General features: G+C 36.7%; 1 protein-coding gene across 1 annotated transcript in view; it reads right to left on the reverse strand.

Annotated features, from left to right (window-relative positions):
- Positions 1-384: 384 nt before the first annotated feature.
- Positions 385-25,027, reverse strand: part of tbc1d16 (TBC1 domain family, member 16) — a 33,383-nt gene continuing 8,740 nt past the window's right edge. Inside the window, exons 2-12 of the mRNA XM_051887873.1 lie at positions 24,440-24,646; positions 23,633-24,044; positions 15,045-15,233; positions 14,269-14,416; positions 11,277-11,441; positions 10,939-11,087; positions 5,491-5,625; positions 5,012-5,198; positions 3,304-3,483; positions 1,459-1,605; positions 385-1,228 (exon numbers count right to left, since the gene is read on the reverse strand). Of these exons, the coding sequence (XP_051743833.1) occupies positions 962-1,228; positions 1,459-1,605; positions 3,304-3,483; positions 5,012-5,198; positions 5,491-5,625; positions 10,939-11,087; positions 11,277-11,441; positions 14,269-14,416; positions 15,045-15,233; positions 23,633-24,044; positions 24,440-24,646 (2,186 nt within the window). The 3' untranslated portion in view covers positions 385-961. The remainder of the gene's footprint in view (positions 1,229-1,458; positions 1,606-3,303; positions 3,484-5,011; positions 5,199-5,490; positions 5,626-10,938; positions 11,088-11,276; positions 11,442-14,268; positions 14,417-15,044; positions 15,234-23,632; positions 24,045-24,439; positions 24,647-25,027) is intronic.

Raw genomic sequence — 25,027 nt, forward strand, 5'->3', positions numbered from 1 at the left:
AATTTGAGACCTGTAGCAGGCATCAAATTCGAAATTAGCTCATTTTGTGAATTTTTTTTTTTTACAATTTCTCAGTTTAAACATTTGTTATGTTATCTATGTTCTATTGTGAATAAAATATTGGCTCGTGTGATTTGAAAGTCTTTTAGTTTTCATTTTATTCAAATTTAAAAAACGTCCCAAACATTTCCGGAATTCGGGTTGTAATAACTAAAAGATTAATCACTTTTGCTCAAGCTCATAATCAACTTTTGGTGCTTTTCTTGATGAATTGTGCACAATATATGTATAATGTATCAATATGTATACATTTTTTTGATTTCACATTGACTTCAAGTTCTCAAACCAGGTGACGCAATGAGAAGAGAACGATCTTCTCTCATCTACAGTATATATCATCATATTTATTGTGAGGATATGAAAGGCATAGATGATCATAAAACATAATTCTGTGATTTCAGAGAGCCACTGATAACAGTATCCCACTTCGTTTTTGGATGATTGTTTGATTCATAGTTGAGGATTGCACAAAATAGAAACAAAAATATGTAATCAAACCCAAACTAAACTGAAAAACACAAAGACAAATCCTTCGACTGCGGTAACACACAAACATTAACACATGCATACACATCATAAACATATATAAAAAAACAAAGCCAAAAATATTCTGAGATGTCCGTCCGCTCGATGTGACTTCATGAAAGATGGACGAAGACTTACACTTGATTGTTTGTGATAATTGTACCCATGAATTATTGATGAAACACAAGTTCCTCAACCTCCAAAAGAGGCCGTCAACATTGGTACCCCAGAATGCATTGATGCACAAGGCAGTGTTTCATACCAGATGTCGAGTACAGCTGTGACGAACACAATGGAGACCTGAAATTCCAGCACTCTGAATGGCGGCTCAGAGGCTAAGCCTTATGGGTAACGGCATTCCTGAGGCGTGCTTGAGTCAAGAGTGCTTGCGGAAAGTGAAAATGTCTCGTGTCTTGGAGCCCCTCTTGCCCTGGTTGGGGTGGTTGGGGCTGGGTAAGGGTGGGCTCTCAGGGGTGGCGGTGCCTCCATAGGGGCAGCTCTGAGAGTCAGGATGCTCTCCGGAACATTCTATGGCGGGGATGTAACGGCTATCCCACATTCCGGGCCCACACAGTTTACACAGGTCATGTAAGCTGCAGGGAATTCTGGGAAGAAGGCGGAACTGATAGAGCAGACTACGTGCCTAAGATTAGAGACAATGAGAGAGAAAGACAAAGAGATGGACAATTTTGATTTTGAGAAATATTTCTTTACAGATAATACCATGTTCAAAACTGGTTTGGCATACTAACTTTTGTTGCTGTGAGAAAAATATGTTTTGTATGCAGCGGCAGAGAGATGCATCACCTCTACATGACACAAAGACACAGCATACATAACCATGAGGAGCTCTGTCAGTGTGTGCGCTCATACCTTCCTCAGCACCAGTTCTCCATTCATGTGCATGGAGAGGTTACTGAAGTGCAGCAGCATTTGATCTGTAGCAAGCTGCTGCTCTGTGACATCATCGCCGTACAGCACTATGATGGCTACGCACAGGAACAGGTGGAAGTAGTCCGTCTGTCAGAGAACACAGAAAACATAGAATTACATACCCTGAACCAAACACTGAGCAAAAACAACCAATAAAATGACAGAATGCATAAGCTAGACCAATCATGAAGGCCAAATGAGCCAATTAAAAAGCAGTAAATGCTGACATGCAAATGAGGGGGCAACAAGGAGACAAGCCACTTTGCTCCCCAAAATCACCTCGTTATTACGATGCCAATGTATGCAAATGGATTCTGTGGAAGCATGATAATTAGCATCTCATCTTCATTAGACACTCTGCAGATCCTTAAAATGATACAGACACCCATTCGTTTAACTAAAGGGGAAGAATTAGCATGTTCCCCTGTTATATCCAACGGAAGTGCATTTAAGGAACAACTTAGTCTTGGTTTCCATGGCTTCATTTCTACATCATGCACTGGTTTAAACTTTTACCCAAAACCACCCTGAATCTTTACAGTAAGTAGAAAAGAATATAGGAATAATAATAATACAAAAAGAGAAATAAACTTCTGCAGTCAAATACATTCAGTTCCCATTTCCCCAAGAGAAAAACAAACATTACCACATAACACACAACTTTTAACCTAGGAAAACTTTTCAACATTTTTTATTCAAATTCTGCTAATTTAATTTTGTCTTTAAGGTACCAATAACAAAAATATTTAATATTTATTTTTAACATATATTATTAAACATGTTTAATATATATTAAATTATTGTATTAAATATATATTGCATTGTATAAATATTAAATATTTAATAAAAATACACAGCTCAACATAAAATGAATATTTTTTAAGCTGTGTCAGTGAAAATGTTAGGGGGAAAGGAACAACTGAATCACAGCCTAACCTGCAAAAACAAATCCGTACTACTGAGTCCTGTCAGTAATAGATCAGGATAAATATCAGAATTTGTACAAAACATGCCTAAACTGTCTGTTATATATACACAAAGACTTTCATGGCAACAATATATGAAATCTCTCCAGGGCTTCTTAAAGGATTAGTTCACTTTCAAATGAAAATTAGTCCAAGCTTTACTCACCCTCAAGCCATCCTAGGTGTATATGACTTTCTTCTTTCTGATGAACACAATCTGAGATATTTTAATAATTATCCTGACGCAGCCAAGCTTTATAATGGCAGTGAACAGGGTTCAGGCTTCACGAGTATGAGCTGAAGAAAGTGTCTCCATCCACATCCATCCATAATAAACGTACTCCACACGGCTCCGGGGGGTTAATAAAGGCCTTCTGAAGTGAAGTGATGCGTTTGTGTAAAAAAAAAAATATTCATATTTAACAAGTTATGACGTAAAACATTTAGCTTCCGCCAGACCGCGTTCCGTATTAGCCCCCCCCGGAGCCGTGTGAAGTGGATGAATGGATTGTGGATGGAAGCACTTTCTTCCGCTCATACTCGTGAATCCTGTTCACTGCCATTATAAAGCTCGGATGCGTCAGGATATTTATTAATATTTCTCCAATTGTGTTCATCAGAAAGAAGAAAGTCATATACACCTAGGATGGATCGAGGGTGAACATTTTAAATTGAAAATGAACTAATCCTTTAAAGTCATATACGGTCAACAAAAACTTCATGCAGAAACTCCAAATTTAACCTGTTATCTAATTAATTCCATATTATGTTTAAAAATAATAAACCCCAACAACAGCTCTCTGAGATCAGTGTGCTGTACCTGATAGTGTGCCCAGCAGGCCTCCCACATTCGCAGGGCTTCAGCATCAGGGAACTCACGTTTGAAACACAGAAGAACCCAACGGTGGCAAAACAGCAATTGAAGCCCATCCTCACCCAAACGGGTCAGGTGCTGGTGGAAGCGAGGCAGCATCAACCGCAAGAGCTCCCTTAGGTACATCTGGAAACACGTATACAGATTGTCATGCAAAAAAAAAAAAAAAAAAAAAAAACCTACACACTTACTTGATTCAGGTAAATGTGTCATTCTGGTTCCTTTGGACCAGTGCAGCCTACGACTCAACTGATCATTCAATTCTTTTGAAACGTCTTGAGTCATGCATTGGCATTATGGGATCAGCTTTAAATTGGTTTTGTCCTTTCTTAAGGGGAGAACTTTTTTAGTAGCTATTGAAAACTTCTCCTCCTCCATTTTCTTGCTTGTACATGTGGTGTGCTGCAGGGTTCTATTCTAGGCCCTGTTTTGTTCTCCCTCTATGTGCTCCCATTAGTCATTATTTTTCATAAGAATTCATATCATTGTTATGTAGACAATATTCAGCTTTACCTTCCGCTAAAATAAGATAAGAACATGTTCCTCCAGTCATTGTTTAAGCAATGTTAAAAGCTGGATAGTGAAAAGTTTTCAAAACTGAAGTGTTAGTTTTTGGTCCATCTGAACATACCAATATCCTTTCTAAATGTCTTAGCCCTATAATCAACACTGTAAGCTCTCAAGCAAGACATTTAAAAGTCATTTTTGACTCAACACTCAAATTTGATAAATAAATTCAGTTGTTAAATCAGCATCTTAGTATGATTTCAAAAAATCTTTCCTTTCATTTAAGGACTTAGAATCTGTTATTCATGCATTTATTTGATTGAGATGGGAATATTGCAATTCATTGTATTTAAGAGTCTCTCAATCTTGTCTTTCTCGTCTCCAGTTGGTCCAAAATGGTGTGGCCAGACTTTTAATGGGTACTAGAAAGAGGGAAGTATTACAGCTGTATTAGCTAGATTGCATTGGCACCCTGTTGAGTATGGAATCCAATTTAAGACTGTTTTGTTTGTTTATAAGTCCTTGAATGGTTTGGCACCACACTATTCATCTGGTCTTCTTTTTTACTATCAGACCAATAGGTCTTTAATGTCATCTAATACCCTGTTGCTGTCTGTACCCAAGACGTGTTTAAAACTTAGAGGAACTGTGCATTTTCAAGGCAGCACTTTGGTTATGAAACAGCTTGCCCTTGTACTTACGACCTTCCTCTTCTATACAGGTTTTGAAATCTTCGCTTAAGACGTATCGTTTTACATAGGATTATGAGTTAGATTAACACCTCTTAATTGCTGAGATCAAAATGTAGGGACTGATGTTATTACTTGTTGCTATGTCTAACTTTTATTGCTGTTGTAAATTTGTGATTGTCTTGTTTTGTTTTGTTTTTTATTGCGATTGTGCATCAGTTTGGTTGGTCTTGCCTTTATTAAATGTGCTTAAAACCTCAAACACACCACTTAAACATTTCTACAATGTTGTACTGACCAATCAGTATCCAGAGAATATCTATATGATGTAATATAACAATAGGAAATAACAATAACTAACCCTAACAATAAAAATATTTACTCTTAATACACAACAATATAAGAGAGAACATGTGAATTATCCATTGACTAGGCAGTTGTATGTGAGAGATCCTCACCAGCTGCCTCTCCATATCCTCATCTCTAGGGGAACTGATGAAGATGGTGTTCTCCATGAGACCCACGAAACACCAGAATGTGTCGCTCTCATCCTGGATCTCCGTCAGAAGAGGAGCCACCAGGTCTGACATGCCCTGGCAGTAGCCCATATCTGGGTTAAACACGGCGTAGTTCAACAGGATACGTCTGGGAGAGAGAAACAACTTTAGTTAACCTCATTTAAATAAATAATCATGTAAAACAGATTTTTTGTTGAATCAATTAATATTATGGAATGCCACAGATGTCTTACATAGTACACTGAAATTAACATTAACTAAGATTAATAAATGCTTCAGAAGTACTTTTCATTGTTAGTTCATGTTAACTAATGTACTTCAATAATGTTAATAAATGGAACGTTATTGTAAAGTGTTACCAGGTAAACAAATATTTCATTGGGAAGATGGATGAATGTCAATGAATGTGATTTTCTAACCTCATGATTTCTACATTGGGGTTGTTCTCTCCTCTGAAGAACATGTTGCTCCGGTCAGTTCTGACAACATCTTTATCAACAGTGAACTGGACCTTCCTCCAGAACTCACTGTGCTCCTCTGGACTCATGGACAGCCTGTACAGGAAATGAGGAAAACGAATGAGATCAACTACTACAAAAAAAAGTCGACAGGTAAATAAATAGGGAAATTCTGAAGAGTTGATACAAGAATGAATAAAATGAAAAAAAATGAATAAAATGAAAAAAAAAATTAAAATTAAAACAAAAAACATATATATATAAAAAACAAATAAAAAACAAAACAAGAAAAAGGAAAAAAGAAAGTTGAAGAAAACAAAAGAAAAAAAGGAAGGAAAAAACAACAGGGAAAAAGGGGGTAAAAGAACAGAACAGAACAGAACATGAAGCACCGTGTCTGACGTGGAAACATTCCGGTCCTGAAACATTGCGGTCCCTCTGGCTATAGACATTCTCATAACAAGCAGGTGGGATTTCATTAACACTGTTTGTTTTGCTGGAATTGATGCCAGACCTGATGCAACTTCACGTAAGTGTTTCGAGACCTGTGTTTGTGTGAACTATTCCCATATCGCTCTCTGACTCCCCCTCTGGCCTCTTGAGGGTTAGAGCGCTCACTGCTCAGCAACACCCTTCACACACACACACACACACACACACACACACGTTTGTTTTTGTGAATTGTGGGGACATTCCATAGGCATATACTGTACAAACCGTATTTTCTATCCCCCTACACTACCCCTACCCCTAAACCTACCCATCACAGGAAACTGTGGACATTTTTACGTTCTCACAAAAACTCATTCTGTATGATTTATAAGCCTTTTGAAAAATGGGGACATGGGGTCATGTCCTCAAAAGTCACCCTCTCCTTGTAATACCTATGTCATACCCATGTCATTATACAGATTTGTGTCCTGATCTGTCACAAAAACACACACACACACACACACACACACACACACACACACACACACACACTGGGTTTCCATGTTTTATGTTTGACTTTCCATTGACATATTTATTTTTATACTGTTCAAACTGTATATTCTATCACCTAACCCTACCCCTAAACACACCCATCACAGAAAACTTTCTGCATATTTACATTTTGAAAAAAAAAAAAAAAAAAAAACATCACTTAGTGTGATTTATAAGCTGGTTTCCTAACGGGACCAAAAATGTCTCCACAAGGTCAAAAATGACTGCTATTACTATCTTTGTGGGGATAGTAAACATAGGGTTTACCAGGACCCCACACACACACACACACACACACACACACACACACACACACACACACACACACAAACACACACACACACACACACCCTATTAATTATTAAAACACCAACAAAAATAATCACAAGAGACTAAGAGTGCACATTAATTCCTGTAATTCAATGCTTCAATAAGGACACTGAAATACTGTACATACTTTTACAAGTTACATATTTTTACATTTTACATTTATTTTTGTCATTTTAATTTCTTAACTTTTGTAGATTTCAGCTAATTATATATATATATATATATATATATATATATATATATATATATATATATATATATATATATATATATATATATATATATATATATATATATATATATATATATATATATATCATCTTATCTTTGTGATTTACTGACAGCTAAAATTTATTAAGTGATGTATTTTTCAAATTTTTTTTTTGAAATAAGTCTACTATGAAACAATTTTTAAAAGTGCTATAGTATCATTTGTATATACTGCAGTGGTGCTAGAAATAAAGAATGAAAATGTGCTCAAATCTGAAACACAAGTATGCTCTATCAATGGCATGACAATGATTTAATTGATTAATTATTTCCTCTGACTGAAACACATTAAACCACAGAGTGCATACATCTGCACACATTTATTGATTGGTTATGGCTCAGTTCACAACACAGCTGCCAGAAAATCCTTCAGAGACTCACAGTGGATATAAAAAAACCTGCAGTATAAATAAGACCATGTAAGCAATAATCACTGTTGTATAACCATATAATAAATGTAGTTGCACGTCGCTTCTTATATTAAAGTAGGAAAACAGGACATTTGTTGCCAGGACATATGCTGGCAATTTGAGCAATTCTGGTGATTGAAATAACAAAAGTGACTATTTGCAGCCAAATAATGCTTAGCCAAATGTTTTCATCAGATTGCAGCAGAGATAGGACTGAAAACAAAAGCAAGTGGTTTAAATGTGTACTTAGCCACTGCTACACTGATTTCATGTAATGATGCTGAGGCTGAGGAATGATTCACCAACCACAAACCCAAACACAATCTAGCTAACTAGAAAAGCTTCAGGATCAGCTGGCCTGATGGGTCACAACAGCTCAGTTTACATAGAAAGTCTCCAGTTTCAGACTCTAGAAATATCACATTTGGTAAACAACAAGTTATGTCAGCCAGCCAACTCAAACAATTCAATCTAACAACTGGGTGTAGCATTGTATTTTTATATACAGTTTTTAGGGTTTGACTTTGAACAGAATTATATAGTAGTTAAATTCAATTATAAGCTTGCCAATGAAATTGCTGATGAAAACGTTTGTTAACAAACAAAAATATGACAATGAAACAATTTTAATTTATACATACCTTTGAAAAAAATATGACTATACAAAAATAAACACTATCACAAAAAAAAAAAAAAAAAAAATAATCTGTCAATGCTCTAACCATGTGCTTCAAATCACCAATATGGGCAATTCTTGAGTATGTCACAATACTTCAAACTGAATTCAACCACATCTAAAATAGGGCTGCCCGATTATGACAAAAATCATAATTGTCAATTATTCCCTTGAAATTGTAATTATGATTTAATTTACGATTATCACAATTTACATTGAATAATGTTTTGAATAGCTTTACAACATTGTTTGAAGCAACTGCATGCCATATATTTATATGAAAATAAACAAGCTGAAAACACTCTTCCTGAAAACTTTTATTGCTTTTCTATAGCATTAAGCCTCAAAAATTAAAACAATGGGGAAAAAACCCTTAAGATAACCTGTAGAAAGATAAAAACACACATCTTAAGCACACAGAATAATGTAAGTGGACATATATATTTATTTTTTTGGTAATTGTGCCTTTGATTATGTAATTGTGGCATCCATAATTGTAATCACGATCAGAAGTTCAATTTAATTGTGCAGCCCTAATCTAAAACATACGGAGCCCCTAATCGGACATGGTGATGGAAAAAAAATGAGATGGGCTCCGTAAAAACAATCTACAACATACTTAATTCATGAACAACATCAAGTTTATAAATCATTTAAAAAATTATGAATGAAAGCTTGTACGTTTGGACATTTTTATTAAAATTGTATTTTGCACCCCAAAAATATTGCAGCAGTTATTTGTATTTATTTTTGATAATATGCGCAGAATGAAGTGGATCATTATGACATAAAAAAAAAAACATTTAGAGCACATTTCTGACAAAGCATGTTCCTGAAGATCAACTGATAACACGGAAGATAACCCGAAACACACATATTGCACTGTATGTTGTAAAATTATCTATAAAATACATCACTTTAAAAGTAAAATAGATGTAAAATACATAAGAATATGACTAAAACAAAAAAATAAAAAGATTAACACTGACTTTCCACATTATATTTGATGAATATAAAAGTTTAACTGGGAAAGCAGAACTTCTAGAACCGGCTTCTAGATCAGCACTAAAAGGTTCAATGGGGTCCAATATAGATCCCTAGGGTTTTAAAGAACCATTTATTCCAAAAAGTTTCTATATAAGGAGAAATGTCTTAAATGATTGCATAAAATGGTAACACTTTACAATAAGGTTCATTAGTTAACTACATTAGTTAACATGAACTGCACGTCTACAGCATTTATTAATCTTTGTTAATGTTAATTTCAACATTTGCTAATACATTATTAAAATGTATTTGTTAACATTAGTTAATGCACTGTGAACTAACATAACAATGAACTGCTGTATTTTTATCTAACATTAAAAAAGATTAACAAATACAGTAACAAATGTATTGATCATGGTTAGTTCTTGTTAGTTAATACATTAACTAATGTTAACAAATGAACCTTATTGTAAAGTGTTACCCATAAAACTTGTATGTTTAATGGGTTATTTAAATTTTTTCTGTTGATAAAGTATGTTCACAAGCTGTTTGATTCATAAAATTTAATTGAAAAATTAAAACTGAATCCATAAAATGATCCCATGATGGGAACCCCTAACAGGTTCTATATATGAAGCACCTGGTTCCCCTTTTCCACCAGAATGGTTCTCGGCCAGGTAAACTTGGAGCCTGTCACAAAATGGCTGCGTGTTTGCACAGACTTGAGGAAGAAACGGTGATGTACGTGATGCTACGTGTTGTTTACCTGACTATAACCAGTCTAAAATCAAACAGTACACGTCCCAGTGTTTGTGCAGGCAGTACTGTTTTGCTGTTCACAGTCTTGCATAAACTCCCAGTACTCTCATCTGTCCTATTTGGAGATATTGAAACTGAAACCGCTGATTCAATCTCTCTCTCGAGCGCACAGTTTTATAGATTTAAATATAAAGTGCAATGAAGTGCAACGTCATTACATTGCTCAACGAGACTGCCATAGACAGCAACAGCATTTTTCCAGCCCCCAGCTCCCCAGCTCCATTCGAGACCAGCAGGTTTTTAGGAGTTGAACCTATCTTTCCGGCCAGGAACCCCCTTTTCTGCAGTGGAAATGCGCGGAATGGTTCGAGAACAGACACAGGCCGGGAACCCACACTGGAACCATGTCGGTTGGAAAACAGAATTCTTTAAAGTTCTATATAGAACCTTTTCTTCTAAAGCCATGTTTCTACCGAAGGAACTTTGGGGTGGTACTCGGTGTGTTTCGACCGCAGGGACCAGGGTCTAAATGAAGTTCCAGGTAAAAATGTCCCCCTCAGAAAGTCCCTGCTCACGAGGTAGTTTTTTTTTTTTTTTTAAAGTTCAGGAACTTTCGGGGGTGGGACTTGGGATATGAACATGCTGACTGTTTGACTCCACGCAGCATTTAATTTCAACCACCATTTTTAATAGTCTGTTGCGGTGCGTGTAGTAAGAGTTGTTTGCTATTTGAATCAACAATGGAGTTTAAAAATACGACCGATGGACTGACGATGAGGTTCAGGCTTTATTAAGCTTATATGCGGAGGACAAAATCCAGTGGGAACTGGAAAGTCGCGCGCAGTCCTACGTCACTTTCCTAATCTTTATGGTACTTTAGACTGCTATGGAAACACAAACAGCAACAGGTCTGGGGGAAAAAATTCCTGGGACAAATTGTTCTGGGTAATTTCGGTGGCAAACGCGGCTTAAGTATGTAGTCTAACCACTAACCTCCTCTGCTGGATCTCCTGGTACTCCACACGCTTCTGCAGTCTCCAGGCTTCACGCTCCTCAGAGGTGGAGTCGTAGCTGTAGTAGTGCAGCAGGAAAGGCCACACTTCACCACGGATGGACGGATCGATGCCCCCGAAGAAGATCGCCTGAGAGAACCAAGACATTAGGTCACTTCTAACGCCCGTCAGAATTAATCACATCATAACAGAACCTCTTTGCACGAATATTGTGACAATCAGAGCCATAATGCCATTCCAATTTAACGCAGCTTAAAAGAGCAACTTAGACAAGAAATGCTGATTCGTATTTGACTGACAGCTGTCAGTCAGTCTGACCTTCCTGAGCTTGTAATCCTCCACCACCTGGCCATTGTTGTTCAGATGCCGGAGCCAAGAGCTGACGTCTAGCCGCCGATATAGACGCTCCTCTGGGTGCATCTCGGCAGACGGTAACGTGGGTCTACGGATAGAAAACTGCATGCATGACTTCTCATCCGACACCTGAAGTGGAAAGAGGGTGATAACAGGAGAGAAAATTCATGAACAATAATGTCTAAAGAATTAATACACTTGTGTACATACTCCAAACTATGGGCCAGATTTACTGACAGCTTGTGCCAGCTCAAACCCTCTTTTGGTGTTAAAAAACTACTGTCAGGATTTACTAAAGACACGCAGTGAAAAATTAGTGCTGAAAAGGCGTGGACACCGTTATTTTTGCGGCTGACCTTATTGCATATGCATTTGTAGGAGTTTCCCTTTCAGACGCTAAATCTATGAGAGGAGAGTATTTAAATGAATCATGCAAGGTAATTTACTAAGATTTGTGATAGTCAAGTGGTATTTGCGCCATTATTTACCGCCCAAAAAAAGCATGTCTTAAAACAGACGGTAATTTGCACTGCTCTTGGTAGATTACATTGGACATTATGGATATGATCCGGCTGCGTCTGTTTTCTTTCATTTGCGTGTCATCAGTAGATCACACGCAGAAATTTCCACTCCCATCAGTGCTTTTCTTTTGCCCTGTTTAGTAAATCTGGCCCTAAATGTGTTACATTCAAGACAACATGAATTCAAAATGGAGCCTATTAACCTTCTGAATAAATGTTCCTAGACTTATTCACATTATTGAAAAAAAAAAAAATTGTTTCTTCATCAGTGAAAAGACTTTTCTTTTCTGCTCACATAACTAGGGCTGTGTATGCTTAATAATATGTAATATGCATATATTGCTATTAATAATTATTAATATTAATTATGAATATATTATTAAATAATAATATAGTGATCCCAGTATTTATGATATTTATGATCTAACACTGACCTATAAAACCAATAAGAAAATGTATTCAAGGTAATTGCGACTTTATCTACAATTCTGACTTTTTTTCTCACAATTGCGAGATATAAACTCGCTGTCTCCTTATACTGTCTTTATAACTCGTAATTGTGAGTTTTAAACTCGCACTTCTGACTTTATATTACAATTCTGACCTTGTCACGCAATTCTGACTTTATAACTCACAATTCTGACTTTATAACTCGCAATTCTGACTTTATAACTCGCAATTCTGACTTTATAACTTGCAATTCTGACTTTATAACTTGCAATTCTGACTTTATAACTTGCAATTCTGACTTTATAACTTGCAATTCTGACTTTATAACTCGCAATTCTGACCTTGTCACGCAATTCTGACTTTATAACTTGCAATTCTGACTTTATATTACAATTCTGACCTTGTCACGCAATTCTGACTTTATAACTCACAATTCTGACTTTATAACTCGCAAGTCTGACTTTATAACTCACAATTCTGACTTTATATCACAATTCTGACCTTGTCACGCAATTCTGATTTCATAACTCGCAATTCTGACTTTATAACTCGCAATTCTAACTTTATAACTCACAATTCTGACTTTATAACTCACAATTCTGACTTTATATCACAATTCTGACCTTGTCACGCAATTCTGATTTCATAACTCGCAATTCTGACTTTATAACTCACATTTCTGACTTTATAACTCACATTTCTGACCTTGTCACACAATTCTGATTTCATAACTCGCAATTCTGACTTTATAACTCACAATTCTGACTTTATAACTCGCAATTCTAACTTTATAACTCGCAAGTCTGACTTTATAACTCACAATTCTGACTTTATATCACAATTCTGACCTTGTCACGCAATTCTGATTTCATAACTCGCAATTCTGACTTTATAACTCACATTTCTGACTTTATAACTCACATTTCTGACCTTGTCACACAATTCTGACTTTATAACTCGCAATTCTGACTTTATATCACAATTCTGACCTTGTCACGCAATTCTGATTTCATAACTCGCAATTCTGACTTTATAACTCACAATTCTGACTTTATAACTCACAATTCTAACTTTATAACTCACAATTCTGACTTTATAACTCACAATTCTGACTTTATATCACAATTCTGACCTTGTCACGCAATTCTGATTTCATAACTCGCAATTCTGACTTTATAACTCACATTTCTGACTTTATAACTCACATTTCTGACCTTGTCACGCAATTCTGACTTTATAACTCGCAATTCTGACTTTATATCACAATTCTGACCTTGTCACGCAATTCTGATTTCATAACTCACAATTCTGACTTTATAACTCACAATTCCGACTTTATAACTCACAATTCCGACTTTATAACTCACATTTCTGACCTTGTCACGCAATTCTGACTTTATAACTCGCAATTCTGACTTTACAACTATATTCTGAAAAAAAGTCAGAATTGTAAGATAAAAAGTGGCGGAAACAAGCTTATATAGTTTGGCCATATATGAGTGGGTTTTGTGTTTTTCTCTACTTCTGCTTTATTGATTAATACAGACTTACACTGATACAAAAAAAACTATTTCCAATAAATGCTGATTTTTCTTCTTCTTTCTATTCATCAAAGAATTCTGAAAAAATGTATCACGGTTGTCACAAAAATTTTAAGCAGCACAAATGTTTTTATCATTCATAATAATCAAATGTTTCTTGAGCATCAAATCAGCATATTGGAATGATTTCTGAAGGATCATGTGACACTGAAGACTGGAGTAATGATGCTGAAAATTCAGCTTTGATCACAGGAATAAATTATATTTTAAAAAAAATATTTTCAGATAGAAAACAGTTGTTTTAAATTGTAATAACATTTCACAATATTACTGTTTTTACTGTATTTTTTACTGCATTGGTGAGCATGAGAGACTTCTTTAAAAAAACGAAAGTGTGTGTTGTTCATTTGATGTTTAAAACTGATTATACATGTTTGTTCAGACCTGGTCTTTGAGCTGTGTCTCCCTGCAGCATTTCCACTGCTGAAACACCTCAGCCAGTTTATCCAGCCCTGCATGGTGGAAGTGAAGGATCTTGTACTGGCTCTCTCTGCTGGCGATGACCAGCTGCCCACAGGTGCAGGCCTCGTCGCTGAAACACATGCATGAAAAACAAGCACTCTCACAAGGCTGGTCTGGATACAAGACTACATCCTGGAGATCAAGGGGAAAATGAACAGTGATACGAGTTCACTAAAGGACCAGGATGTGCTCTTCCTGCGAGTATGTTTATGATGATTTCTCTATTGTTTGCCATTTTTTATACAGATTTTAAGTCTGTAATAACATTTGTTATATTGTATTTCCTCTTCATAAAAGGACTATTAATGCGTATTTTCCATAAACCACAGAAACATTAGATTTGTATTCACACCTTAGAAATATTTTAATATCTTGAACAAAATCAGCCTGAGGTTAAGGAATAATGATTTATAACTTGCAGCAATAGCTAGCTAAATTCCTTAAAATGAGAACAGTAATATAATACAAGGAGGTGAATTAAATATGAGGTGTTTCATAATACAGTCTTCTGAAAAAAATGTAACACAACAGTCTAAAGTATAACAATAAAAAAGCTAGAGACTATTACATTTGGTGTTAGACATTTCAGAAAGTATAGGAAAGATATTAAAAAGAAATGTAACTAAAAACATCAAAAAAAAAAAAAAAAAATTAGGCTTTTAAAATTAATTCTGGATGCTCGTAGGATCTCGACTGACCTGAAGAAGAGACGCAGTGACCTCATGTGACCCAGGTCAACTCTGAACACCCCACACAAGTGCTCTAATGCCATGACTTTCTGCTGCTCCTCCCACCGAGCTCCCTGTGATTGGCTGCTTTCAGAGGGGGCGTGGCTGTCCAGGCTGGAGGCGGAGCTTGCAGAGTGAGCCATGGGTTCATCGCACTCCCTGGAAGTAATGGTATTATAATCTCTGTTAATATTAAAGTAATAAAAAGGAGAATGTTGATAAAATACTAATTGTGACACTGTCTGCGCACTTACTTTCTATTAATTTTTTTTTTTTTTTTAAATTGGAACAATGTATATTGTAAAAAACACTTTATAAATAAAGTGAAATGAAATGGAAGAAGGGTGGAAGGAGCAATCTCATTATTTTGCAATTACATTAGGTGTCCTTTGTGGCGCAGAAACAAAATGCCACTAGCAACCCATTTAACTCTTGAAATGCTTTCCTTAATCAAACTGGATATTCAATGAGAAAGAAAACAACGATCCATTGGGAACTGATTGGATTGTGAAAAAATGGGCATTACGGTATATGCAAGAATCGAGTGTGAATTTACTGACAATATATATTCTACAACTATAATACATGTAAAAATACAACTTGTTTTTAATCAAAGCTATTTTTATTTGATTAACATTCTCTATCAAGTTAATTAAGTGTTATCAATCTAAAGCCCTTTTGATGAGCTCCACATGACAGCTTAATTCAGCTGCTCTCTCTATTGTAAATCTGCAAATCAATTCATCCGTTCTGCTGTTGTGTTTTCAGTGTGAAATTCAACGACAGCTGTAGGTATGGAAACGTGTGTGTGTGTGTGTGTGTGTGTGTGTGTGTGTGTGTGTGTGTGTGAGGACACTGGAAGTGAAGAGGAATGAAAGGAATGCTGGGAGGTTATTGTGCTGGCAGGAGCCAAGCCGAGACACAAATCAAGCAGCCTGGCAGCCAATTTCCCCTGACAGCCCTCTTCTCCCTCTCACTGTGTGAGTTTCTCTGTAACTGTCTCTCGACCTCTGCTGTAGCCAGAGCTGTAACCTGAACCGTGGGACCTCTGCATCTCTCTCACGCTCATCTTTTTCTCTAACAGTGCATGTCTAACAGTCCAAGCGCACCTCCAGACACGTCCCCTGTCACCGATCCACTCTGGGAGCTGAAGGTTTATGGGTCATGTGGTATTTGAGAGGTCTTTCAGAGTCCACACTACAGCAGGATCACACACACGAGGCCATATGGCGGGCTGAGGCCGTGACAGACAGCGCACGGTGCTAAGTTACATCTCATGTTCTTTACAGACCCTTGTTTTCTACTCTGCTCTGTGAGCCTAATAGTGGCTTTACAAAACACGAGAAAATAAGGTGGCTAAACTAAACTAAACAACTACATGGACAGGTTGAAGTTAGTTGCTTGATTGATTAGTTAGGAGGACTGATGGATGTATACCCATACAGATGTTACTAAGGAACAGGAGAAACGGGTAAAAAAAAAAAAATTAGGTCACTAAATTGAACTAACAAACTAGATGGTTAGTTGGTTAATTGGTTAGTTAGTTGGATATATGGATATATAGCCACACAGATGTTAGTAAGGAACAGGAGAAAATAAGGTGACTAAACTGAACTAACCAAGTAGATGCACAAGTACTGTAGAGTTTAGTTAGTTAGTTGGATGGTTGGTTGGTTGGTTGGTTGATTGATTAGTTAGTTAGGAGGACAGATGGATGTATACAGGAGTCATTGATAAATAAGGTTTTTAAAAGTGTAAATAAACATAAATGGAGATATAATTAATTTTGAAGTTTTAATAAGTGTTTTTTATTAGGTTTAACCAAAATTTCGGTTTTACCGAATGACACTTTTGGTTTCGAACAATGCTAACAGGCTGATACCTAGCTAGTTAGCTAGTTAGCTTGCTAGCTAGCAAGCAAAAGGACAAGTAAACATTTTATGTTTAGTACAAGTTTTTAAAATATTACAACATTTTCCATCATTTATAGCGGTTGTACCGAATGACCTGATGTTTCGGGCCATGCACATGAGCAAGTGAAAATTTTTCAAATAGTTAAAAGAGAGTTAGTTACTTTGCTTCATGACCATGTGATCCTTTGCAGGTGTCTGAATGATGTCACATCATGTCACATGATATTGAATGCATGACTTGATCCAAAACGGTCCCTTTATATTGGTTACTCCGAATGACATAAATGAAATTCATTTTTCCAGACATTCTTTCTCATAACAAAGAAACGACTTCTACACATAAATTTAATACCATTTTGCACTATGTTGATATATGATGTTGTAAAATCATGCCAGAATAAAAAATATATATATTTATTACATTTTAAGATATTTTAATCACAAATGAAAAGGTTGTATTGGCCTTTGGATGGTTAAACCAAATGACTTTTTGACACTTCAAAATCTTTAATATACCTTCATATGTAGCAAAATATAATTAAAACCTTTTGGATTCAATAAAAGAGATCTAGTTATACTACCTTACATAGTTTGGATGTCATATCTTTGTTTTTTATTATTATTAAGGCCTTTGGACAAAAAAATGACCCGTCACGTCATTGACCCACATACAGATATTAGTAGGCAACAGGAGAAATGGAAAAATAAGGTAACTAAACTGAACTAACCAACTAGACGGACAGATAGAAGCTAGCTGACTGAATGGTTAGTTAGTTAGTTAGTTAGTTAGCTGACTGGTTAGTTGGATAGATGGATGGATAGGGCCATAAATGTTTGAGAAAATAAGGTAACTAAACTAACCAACTAAATGGACAAAAGTTAGTTGGTTGATTGATTAGTTGGATAGATAGCCACATAAATGTTAGTTAGGAAAGGGAGAAACAGGAGAAAATAAGGTAACCTAACTAAACCAAACTAACCAACTACAGATATAAATTACCTGATTGATTGGTTAGGTGTTAGTTAGGAACAGGAGAGACATAAGAAAATAAGATAACTAAACTGAACCAGGCAACTTGATTGACAGGTTGACAGGTTAGTTGGTTGATTATTTAGTTAGTTGGATAGATAGATAGTTAAGAACATGAGAAAAATGATGAATTAAGGTTAGTTAGAGCTAGAGATCCAACTACCTATCTGTGTGGCCATCCATCCATCCACCCACCCATCCATCCACCCACCCACCCACCCACCCACCCAATAACTGGTAACTCTGTGAATTTGTACTAGTATGACTTCAGGGAAGTTTTTCCAGGGACTGAACTCCCACAGGCACTACCCCTCAGGGGCTGTTTATTACATCATACTGAAACAAATGCCCCCAGAGCCAGAGCTGTCCAACACTGTTAACACATTACAGTTACATCAGCCTCAGCAAAACATGACCTCAAAGTCTGCAACTGAGTCCTGGTGTTTTGAGGATAGGATCTACAGTTTTTCTACCTCTGCCATTCACATGGACTGATTTCACTTCCAGCTTAATATTTTACTCTTTTCTGTCTCTCAAACCTGAGTTTGTCTTGGTCTAACGATGTAGACGCAGATATATTGTTAACAAAGCTACAAAACAGGTCATTCAGAATAGTATTGCCAGACCCATGAGCACATTTACATATGACCACCCACGTTTACAATGAAAATCTATTCAGCATTAAGCAACTTAGTGGGGATTCTAGTTTCACACACTAAGAGGCTAGCTAATCATAACAGCGGTAATTAACATATTGAAAAATGGCCAATGTAATTCTAAAAATCTGAGACAGGGTGGAAAATGGTCATGAAGAAAATCCAACTCCAAAAAGCTACAAAGGTGTACAATATGGAAGAGATCCCAGAGATTTGAGCTGGCAGGGGCGTTCATGGATTCTTTAATCCTTAAATCCTATACTGAGCCAAACCATGACAAGGGAGAAAAAGAAAAACAACAGAAAAGGAGGGAAATAAGACATTTAGTATGGCGTAAAACACACAAGCAAGGGGAAGAAAACTATACAGGCAGATTAAAAGAGAAACCAGAAAGAGGCAAACATAAGCATGAAGGATCCAAAGAGGAAGTGGAAGCAAGAAAATGAATGGCAAAAAACAGGCCAAAGAGAACGTTCTCCACCCAAAGGAACACAGAGGAATGGAGCAGTCCATCACAGTCTCAGTCAAACACAAACCACTGATATTTATGATCCAATGGGCAGCTCATGTCCTGGCCTCACCCCCGCAGGCCAAATAACAAAGGGAGGAAATCATGCTGAAAGAGGGAATGTTAGATGAAGCAGCTGGGGGAGGGAATCTGTGGAAGATCACAGACTGAGATCTCTCCCTGCCAACCTGCACTCCTGAAATGCTCTCTCTCATGCATATTGCCCTGAAATGTCTCCACCACGTGGTCACAGTGGAGCATTACAAGCATAATATTCAGAGTGACAATAAAAAAAAAGAAAGTAATAAAGTAAAATAAAGTAAACGCTACAGTAAAATACAGTTTATAAGTATATTAAATTGTAATTTTACTGTAAAAATTGCTTTCAGTATTAAGTAAAAAGTATCTTTTAATTTGCATGAATATACTTATATATTATATTAAACAGATTAATATAAAGAATTTTACACTAATATATAATATTTAATATAATATACAGCAAAAATAACATTTAAATATGAAATTTGTAAAAAGTGCAAAGAAAGAAATATCTTATAACTTACGGTGAAAACAGTGAACAGGATGTTTCCAGATATCCTGCATCAACTATAATTTGATTATATTTTATATATTTAAATATAATGGGCAATACATTTGAGATGTATATATATATATATATACACATATATATACACACACACATACATACATACACACACGTAAATACATACATATTTTTCGAAATATTATTTACTTCTGAGTTAACAAATATAAATATTGTATGTCTGAAACATACTTGCAACATTCATTGTTGCATAATGTGTGTCATTTTACATGCTATTTTTTTAAAACGGCATGTGGTATACAGTTTGCAATAATCATGCTGGTATTCCATTACAAACACTGGGTGTGAAAAACTGTTGTCGACAAAACCGTTATATCATTGAATCTGTGGTAACACTTATGGGAGAAGTACTGTGATCACAGGATGCGGTAGAGGTTTAGAACAGAAACACATGATGCTGTGCTGAAAAAAGTAATAAGTCATGCTGAGCTGGTCTATGAATTATGAATAAGCTCTGAGCAGCTCCTCTTACTACACACAGACCTGCAGCAGCACAGCATGTACATGACAGACGCATGCTAACATCTAACACACACTGAACACACCTGCTGCAATTCAGAGCCTCACATGCAACTTCAATTCAAAATGTTATATGGTCTAGTAAGATGATAAAAAGATATTATTATTTAAGATCACAAATAAATCATTTATAACAAGTTATCAGGTACCAGGACATAAATTCACACTGCAGTTTCTGCCAAAATACCATTGGTTATATATTACTATTTTACTACTGTAAAATCATAATATAACCTAGTGTTCAAAAGTTTGGGGTCAGTAAGATGTTTTTTTTTTAATAAATGTTTTTATTCTGCTTAATGATGATGCTTAAAATTAATCAGTTGTGCCAGTAAATAGATTTATTATGCTATAAAAGGTTTCTATTTCAAACAAATGCTGTTATTTTGAACTGTCTAATCACCAAAGCATCCTGAAATATCACAGTTTCCACACAAATATTAAGCAGCACAACTGTTTTCAACATTGATAATAATAATAAATGTTTCTTGATCATCAAATCATCATATCAGAATGATTTCTGAAGGATCATGTGACACTGAAGACTGGAGTAATGAACCAGTGAAGTAGGGCTGGGCGATATGGCAAAAAAAAAAAAAAAATCTCGATTTTTTCAGAACGATTGACCGATTCACGATTTCGATTTATTTATTTTTTCCACTGTTTAACTAGTCAACTTAAAAACTTAGATTCAATATGATTTAAGTAACATTTTCAATCTGGTTAAAAAAGGTTCCATTCCAAGTGCACCACACATGTAGTGATCAACATGGTGTAAATTTAAAACAATTTGTTAAATATCTTTGCAGAAAATATGCCTGAAATATGAAGGCAAATGTTGTACAAACTTGAAAATGCTAAATATTTCTTAGCCAAAAAGTAATAGCAATAAATAACACCAGTAATAGGCTATTATTAACAGCAAATGCTTTGTAAAAACAGAAAACAACAGCAGCTTTCAGCCTGTCACCATCATGCAAACATGAAATATCAAACAGATTTACAAGTTGTCCTTTTGTTTTTATGCTTGGCGGACATGTTTAAAGGAACACTCCACTTTTTTTGAAAATATCTCATTTTCCAACTCCCCTAGAGTTAAACAGTTGAGTTTTACCGTTTTCAAATCCATTCAGCCGATCTCCGGGTCTGGCGGTACCACTTTTAGCATAGCTTAGCATAGTTCACTGAATCTGATTAGACCATTAGCATCTCGTTAAAAAATGACCAAAGAGTTTCGTTATTTTTCCTATTTAAAACTTGACTCTTCTGTAGTTACATCGTGTACTAAGACCGACGGAAAATGAAAAGTTGTGATTTTCTAGGCCGATATGGCTAGGAACTATACTGTCATTCCGGAGTAATAATCAAGGAACTTTGCTGCCGTACCATGGCTGCAGCAGGTGCAATGATATTACACAGCGCCTGTGACCCCCTGCTTGCACAGGGAGCGTGCCTTGCAACCATGGAGACATTTGTGAGAGACGCTGCGTAATATCATTGTGCCTGCTGCAGCCATGGTACGGCAGCAAAGTTCCTTGATTATTACGCCGGAATGACAGTATAGTTCCTAGTCATATCGGCCTAGAAAATCGCAACTTTTCATTTTCCGTCGGTCTTGGTACACAATGTAACTACAGAAGAGTCAAGTTTTAAATAGGAAAAATATTGAAACTCTTTGGTCATTTTTTAACGAGATGCTAACGGTCTAATCAGATTCAATGAACTATGCTAAGCTATGCTAAAAGTGGTACCGCCAGATCCGGAGATCGGCTGAATGGATTCGAAAACGGTAAAACTCAACTGTTTAACTCTAGGGGAGTTGGAGAATGAGCCTATTTTCAAAAAAAGTGGAGTGTTCCTTTAAGTGTTGCACTCGTGTTTCGCGTCTTTTGCAGCGTCTCACCCATGAAACGGCATTCTAAAAACACGGCGGTCAAGTTAAAAAAAAGAAAAGCTCAACTCGCGTTTAATATCTTTGTCTTTTTTCTCATTCTGCTGCCTGTGTCTCATTTTTATAACGCAAGAATGCATTTCTGAATGAACAGCCGCTTAAGAATAGTGATGTGTTCTACGTTCACAGAGCGTCACATGAGAGCGGTTAATCAGGCGCACCGGCGCCATCATGAGGTCGGTTCATTTTCTTCTCCTAATACAGATATCATTGCTTTATTGTCAACATGTCTAATTGTAACGCTTGCTAACATTTTTATTCAAAATCGCGATTTCTTGATTAAAAAAAATAATAAAATCGAGGCAAAACATTAAATTCGAATTAATCGGAAAAATCGCCCAGCCCTACACTGAAGACAAAAGGGTGAAAACTTAAAATAAACGGTAAGCAGTTACTAAACCTAAAATATACATTATAGTCACTTAAGTCCATGGACACATTCTACCTTCTACCCTCTCATCACATTCAGTTATGAATTACAAAAATCACGTAAATTATTCATCCTATACTTTTAATTCAGTATGGCGAAAATTGACAACAAAGTCAAGTTTGCATCACTAAATATTATGTATTAACATGTATATCATAAAACAGTTGTCTCGCACTCTTTCACCATTAAAAAACTTAAGCACTGTGCTGGAATTCAATATCTGTAAACAGTAAGCTCCGCCTTCTTTGATTTGATTGGCCATCTCAATAATTTTGTCGTTGACAAGCGCTGTTAGACCGCTGAGGCAGACCAGCCTAAAAATTTAACTTTTAAAACTTTTATGACTTTTTTGTCATCCTAACAACAACAAAAAGCAGAGCTTCAGTGTTTACGTCCGAACGGCTCAGTATTGGCAGGCTCTGGTCACGTGAGCAGCACGATGAATGCGTGTGATGCTGATGCAGGAGCCGGCCAATACTGAGCCCGCGTTCAGACATAGACACTGAAGCTCTGCATTGAAAACAGCATAGCAGTATGACAGAGGACAGATAAATTTGTTGAATAAAGTTGTTAAAGTCGTTATATGCTTCATACCATTAAGGTTGAACCACTGTAGTCATGTCGACCGTTTTAACAATGTCTTTAGTACCTTTCTGGACCTCAAATGTCATTGCTGCCTATGTGTGGATCAGAAACCCTCGGATTTCATCAAAAATATCTTAATTTGTGTTCCGAAAATGAACAAAGGTCTTACGGGTTTGGGACGACATGAGGCTGAGTAATTAATGACAGTAATTTCATTTTTGGGTGAACTAACCCTTTAAGAATATCAAATATTTGGGGTGCAATGAAATGACCCGATGTTGCACAAATACAAACCCTTTACTATCAGGTCTGGCTATTTCTGCGTTTATAGGTTTTCTCACCTGATCTCATTATCCAGGAAGACGGAGCTGCTGCTCTCGCCCAGAGCCTCGCTGACCGGCGATAGGCAGAAGGGCGAGGAGAAGGTGTCCGAGTCTGAGCCGAGGGTGCTGTCACGGCTCACCTCGTCCGCAGAGAGCTCGCAGGAGCCTTCATCGCCCTCTTCCAAAAGCTGCTGGTTCTGCAAAGCCGGCTCCACCCCCTCTTCATCGTCCTCTTCCTCAGGGGCCGGCGGTGGGCGAGAGTGGCTCCGGTGGGCTCTGCGTCTAGGGTTGCGACGGACAGGTGAGCTTTCGGGGGTGATGTAACGGAGCGCCTCCTCGTCCTGCCGCTGGATGCGAGAGTTGGGCACCCAGGTGAGGATGAGGGTGGAGCCGAGGGTCTCGTCTTTCTCCAGGTGCACACACAGGTAACCTGAAAGAGGACACAGTCAGAAAAAAAAACTCAATCTGGCAGGCTCTAAGCTGATTGGCTGATTTCATGCAACTTGCTGGGTCAGGGTGTGTTGGGATTAGAGGCATCAAATCTTTGGAAGAGTTTTATTCAAGGCATATTGTAGCAAGGTTACTTATAGACAGTACAAGGTATGCATCATTTTTACTTCTCATTCATGTGTTTTTCAAATACACACAATATTAATACAATTACAAAAATTCCTGCCAACATTTTCACTAGCATGAAATAATACATTATAGCTGGATGTTTTAATGTAACTCATTATAAATGAATTCATAAAGACACTTTTGCTGAAGATTATGATGACAAAACATTACTGATATGACCATAATTTATAAACACGTGTGTTGTACCTGGGTGATGTTCAGGCAGTCCAGGCAGAGGCTCGGCCGGGTGCACACAAACATTGTTCTTGGAGAAGATGATCTCTCCATCCAGCACGGTCCGTGATCCCCCCGTGCCCACGTTAAACGTCAAAAGGTCCGAGGCTTTGGAGGATGCACGTCGCAGGAGTCGACCAAATGACATCTCCTCCAGTGAGCGCTCTCTGCTCCCATCCTCTAAAAGAGAGGAACAAAAACAGAACCTCAAATCATGCGACTTCTTCATTTTCTAAGCAGACTTTTCGCTTGCTGAACACCACAAATGACAAAATGAAAGTGAGAATATAACAGTTTAGACAGCAGAATATCATAGAGACTTTAGGATGGTAACTTTTGAACACCTTAGAATAGTTTATAAAATATATACAGTGCGTCCAAAATCACAAACCATCTGAGCAGGTACTACATTTGAATTTCTTACTTTGCGACCATTAAAAAAGTATGTTCTATACAGTATGAATATGGGTAGTATGAATGTAATCCGGACGTACAACATCCGCCATGTTGTCACTGTCATGTGACCTACCAGCAACAGATGTCGCTTCACTGCCATTCATA

Source organism: Ctenopharyngodon idella, chromosome 3 (genome assembly GCF_019924925.1).
Source record: "Ctenopharyngodon idella isolate HZGC_01 chromosome 3, HZGC01, whole genome shotgun sequence".
Classification (NCBI taxonomy): Eukaryota; Metazoa; Chordata; class Actinopteri; order Cypriniformes; family Xenocyprididae; genus Ctenopharyngodon; species Ctenopharyngodon idella.